Source organism: Rattus norvegicus, chromosome 19, assembly GCF_036323735.1.
Source record: "Rattus norvegicus strain BN/NHsdMcwi chromosome 19, GRCr8, whole genome shotgun sequence".
Lineage (NCBI taxonomy): Eukaryota > Metazoa > Chordata > Mammalia > Rodentia > Muridae > Rattus > Rattus norvegicus.
Window position 1 is genome coordinate 14,790,399 of NC_086037.1, and position 5,075 is coordinate 14,795,473.

At 43.1% G+C, this 5,075-nt stretch overlaps 1 protein-coding gene across 1 annotated transcript; it reads left to right on the forward strand.

Moving 5' to 3' along the window:
- Positions 1-404: 404 nt before the first annotated feature.
- On the forward strand, positions 405-4,392 carry LOC134483139 (uncharacterized). Its single transcript, XM_063278383.1, has 6 exons — positions 405-590; positions 1,621-1,780; positions 2,246-2,389; positions 3,023-3,189; positions 3,900-4,005; positions 4,124-4,392. The coding sequence occupies exons 1-5, from the start codon at positions 464-466 to the stop codon at positions 3,962-3,964; spliced, it is 663 nt and encodes a 220-aa protein (XP_063134453.1). The 5' UTR covers positions 405-463; the 3' UTR covers positions 3,965-4,005; positions 4,124-4,392.
- Positions 4,393-5,075: the final 683 nt, after the last annotated feature.

Below are 5,075 nucleotides of genomic sequence, written 5' to 3' on the forward strand. Positions count from 1 at the left end.
ATAAAGCACCTGTACAGAATGAGACAGGAGAACTTTTGACTGCATATTCAAGCTGGTATGAAATCTCAGGAAGTTTTAATGGCTAACATTGGTGAATGAGGACAATTTGAGTTAGTGAGACATTTTTTGGGAAAGATTTGAAAGGAAACATTCATTTAGATGCATAGGAATTACTAAGGTTTTTATAATCAAGCCTTGAGGAAAATTTGGCTTTGGAAGCAGGAGATGCTCAGTGACTCTGCCCCAGGAAAGTCTCCTGGAAAGGGCACCTCTGCTTATGCTCAGTACAGGGAGAACATTAGCAGGGAGGCAAAGTCTGCTCCCCATGACATCTGCTGTCCCTTCTTGGACATTCTATTGTCTCCTAGAGAGTTCTGGCATCCTCTGTGATGTCACCAGTGTTGTAGTGACAACCAGTGCCCTAGTTTCTCTCAGTCTGAGTCTGGCGGTTACAAGCTAAGACATGTTTTCCCGTCTTCGCAAGCGTTTTGGGAGGGGGAACGTCGATTCTGGAGAGACTAGAGTGAAGGAGTCTGGCCTTTCGTCTCAAAGTAATGATGGACAAAGACAGCACTTCTGGGGAATGTGGAGTAAGTTCTGGGCAGTGTATTTTGAGCTTCCTGCCAGGGGGGCTGCAGGCTTACGCTGACCTTTCTAGCAATGGGCCACAACAACTGGAGCATCTGAAAAGGAATTGAATTTCCACGAATATCACAATTCCTTAAAGTCAGGATTTCAGAACTTTAGTTTCCCCATCCCCACTGGGAGGATATGGTAAGGCCAATGCTATTATACTGTGGACTTCTGGTCTTTACTTTTCAGTTCATTTGTTCTGTTACATTGATATAATAACACCATCAGTGGTCATGGAGGGTCCACCTTTTCTGAGTTTAGACAGGGCAGCAATGTATTTCACTATCATTGCTTCTTTAAATACAGTGGGTATCTGACAGTAGTAACAGGGAGAGATTGTGCTCCAGGCAATAACCTTATGTTCTTAGACCTTCTCTGATTTCTTCTAACTGGCAGGGTCATCGATAGCTTTATATATTAGAGTGTGTGTTACAAACATGTTTCTAAAATACCAAAACTATTTGGATCGTGTAGACCAAGATTCAGCCTGTAACCTACTCGCACTTCTGGGGCATTTGGTATTTCACATAGGGACACTGATAAGTCTGTTGAACATATCCTCCCCGGAAATGCGTTTTAAATCCAAAGTTGTTGGCTTAGAGTATCAGGGTAGGGCATCTGAGTGTCTCCAATCACTCAAGTTTTGTGGATGGTGAATTTATCATCTGAGTTCTGAAGCCACAGGAGTGAGGGTCCTGAAACCAAGCTGTACCCTGTTCAGCTGATGATAATCCTGGAGAAGCCATCTCCGTGGTACATGTAAGCACGTGATGTCCGGCATAGGGAACACCTGGCTGCTTATGTCTCTTGGTATCTATAGAGTAGTGGGAGAACTGAGATCCACTGAGGAGGCCTCTTAAGCATAGACCAATCGCCTAGCAGTGACACTGGGTTCCTGGCTTATTCTCCTGTTTAGGCCTCACTGAGGTCTATGAACACTCTATGCATTCTCCCCATGCAGGTTCACTTGTGTTCTTCTACCTACAGACGCTGGGAGAGAAACATCATCCCCTGGCACTGAACTAAGCGAGAATCAGGCCAAGAAGGAAAAGGAGAGGCTGATTAAAGAGCTGCAGCTCATTACCGAGGAGAGAAATGACCTGAGAGATCGCCTGAGGTTTCTGACAGAGAGATCCATGAAGAACAGGTATGAATCGCTCCAAATGCTCTTGTTTCATTCCTGGGTCTGCAAGGTCACCTTCTTATCCTATTAAGGTTTTGGGTTCTAGAAAGCTGTGCCTCCCTAACCACCCTGTGCTAAACCTCACCTCCCATATAGTGGAGATTCAGAACCTGACCCTTCCTGAGGAGTGAGATTGAAAATGGACTCATCTGCTTCCATTTATTTTAAAGCAGAACTTGTGGTCTGAATGAAGAATTCAGGGATAAAGTCAGGGAGAGTGAGTTCCCAGTGTGCATTTGCAAAGCCCTTGACAGCTGGTGGCTTTGCAAGATTGTAATTGCAGTGAGTTTATGGTGAGTCTCTGTACTTGCTAGGCAGGTGACTGAGTGCTGGAAGATCCAGGCAGCAGCCTGGGGTAATTTAGGACCCACCCTGAGTTCATATATTCCTAAATGCCGATGTTCATTGTATTCTATCATTTGGGGCCAGGTCACACTTCAGGCCAAATCCATATTATGAAGACCTGGAGAGAATGGAGGAGGCGGTCATGTCAATTCTGCACAACTTAGAGATGGAGAACACTGAGGTCCATGAGAACAACCATAAGCTGAAGAAGGAGATTACCTTCTCTAGGTAAGTCCTGGTCAGAAAGGCTATCACTTGTGGAATGGCCATTTCTGACTTTCTTTGTTCTGGATTGGACGGTCTTCAGCTCTGGTTCTATCTCTTGTGCTATTTACCCATCAGTGTTCCAGGGTCATTAGGACTCAGATTTCAGTTCCATAAAAGACTGTTCCTCATCCCAGGATTGTCGAGGCATCTTCAAAAGGCTCTAGAGAGAACAGCACTGATTGAAGTCAGCAGAAGTTTATTAGGCTGACCTGGACCTATGGTGTCACACCAGGTTTTACAACACTCAGTGCGTGGACCACATGGTTAGCATGACCTTCTCTTGGTTCTACTGACCTCCTTTGAGGGTGTTGGCCCAGTACTAATTCATGTTGCCCCCATGCATTGGGCTTTCATGGATAGTTGTGGATCCATGTTCTTTCTCAGAGGTGTGGACACTAATTGGTGTCAGGCCAAGCAAACAATTTATTCTTCCCCGAATTAACTCTTTATGTTTTGTGCAGCAGCCTTATATGTATCAAGATGCATTTTATTAAGTCTTCATGGGTATCTGGGACCTGGTAGAGTTAGTGGGACTTGGGAGTAGGAATGGGAGAAAGGGCCAGCATGATCTTACTATGCAGACTGTATTTCCAGAAACCTGCTCAGCCAGCTCCTGATGGAGAACACATGTAGGAAGAAGTTGGTCCCACTGAAGCAGGAGAGCAAGGAGGTACATCTTGATTGTGCACTGAACCAGAAATATTTGGTTGACTTTAACAAGAAAGATAAAGACCATCAACGGCCAGAACCAGCATTATCAGGTAGGGACCTGTTAGCTTAACAATATCTGATAAAATTTGCCAATTTGATACATCTTTGCTTCTCTTACCACCTTTCTAATTTACACTCACAACCAGCCAACCACCTCATGTAATGGAATTGTTCATTGCTCTGCCTATGCACAAGTATTCTGGGAAGTTAACCACTTTTCAGAAACTGAATTATTGTGCAAGCATATTTTGCTGCTCTTTTTGAAGCTGCAGTCTAGAAATGGTGACAGATGAATAACATATCATATTATTGCATATCCATGTGATACTTGGATCCTATGTAGAGTTTTGAACAAGTTCTTGGTTCTTTGACAAATGACACTCTGTGGTCATGTGATCTCTTGTGTAGGAAGCACCTTTGGGATAAGAACCAAGTGCAAATGTCAAATTAGTACTTGTCATTGGCTTTATCCTTGGTGACATATGGACATCTCCTTTCTTCCTGCAACCTGATGAGGTCTCTTGCCATTGCCCTGTTCTTGTTTTGCACTGGTATAAGTCTGGGTCCCATATTGTCAGCCCACATTACTGTGAGGCTCTCTGGAGATTTTGCCCTGCCCACAGAGTTAGCAACAATGATATCACTTAAAATGTCCATGTCGACTGTCCAATAGAACTGAGGTGGTAGAAGGCAGCATTCTGACAGCTGGCTTGCATTTCCCCACCAAATCAGTGTCTGAAAAACTGCCTTCCTCTCCCAGGTCTCAGAAAGTACAAGAGAGCTGGAATTGGACACACAGCAGTAAGAGAGCTTCCTGAAGAATAAGTTGCTTTCTCAGGAGTCCCTGATGACCAACATCCTGAATGGTAACAACATTTTTTGGATGAGTATTCATCCTCTGAGTTAATTTGTCATTTCTTAGAGACGCTAAATTTATATACCACTAAGCCAGCCTGACTGATTGAAGTCTTACTTTCTTCTCAGAAAACAGCACTTGAGAGACAACTTGGGGGACCGCCTTTCATTATGTGGGCTAGAGGAGAAACAGCAATACATCTGTGCTTCTAAATGTTCCTTAAGAATATGCTTTTAGAAATATTTTTGTTATGATTTTAATTGAAGTTTTCTTTTTGTTGTTTCATATTTATATGTTCTTGTTACTATTTTTACTTTCAAATATTTTTAAATATTTTTATTCATTTTAATCCTGTTTTGTTGTAAAAATGTATTTGTTATGAATAAAAATTGAATTCTATCTCGTGACTCTTAAGACCATCATTCTTACTCAAGGGTTCTGTCCCCTCCTGTGGACTTAGAACTGAGAGCTACACATGGATCTCTTCATGTTCCATGGATCCTGGGCTAATAAGTGAATTCAAAGTCACCAAGGGGTACTCAGTGTGACAGTGTCTTTTGTGTGGAGAATGTGGCTGTTCCTCCGACACACACTTTATGATGTAATCACTGACACACTTTACCCAATTGTTAGGGTCCATGTGGTTCTTCTGAGAGAGCAGCAGGTGCTCTACCCTGTGATTCATCACCACATCTCCTGCAGGTGGCTCTTGTTATTCCACATGAGGTGCTGTATTAGGTGGACAGGATCACCTATGATTAAATAGAGAGATCTCAGGAGATGTGTGTTCACAGGGAACTTACTGAGCTGTGCGTGCTCAACGTGTTAGGTTGCCAGGCATCCCTACAGGGCTCTGGTGTCCCCACTGCTCATTGTGGGTCAGGATCGTCCTCCAGCATCACTTAGTGTCCATATTAGAGCAGATCATTCACCTGTTATCAATGATGACCATATGTATTCTGCACATCTGATAAAATACAGAATAGAAACTAGCTTCTTGTAGGCCAGCTTGGCATAATCAGTTTTTTGATTGTTAGCAAGAAAATTATTGTAATCTAAGCAGTTTAGGAAGGAACCTCA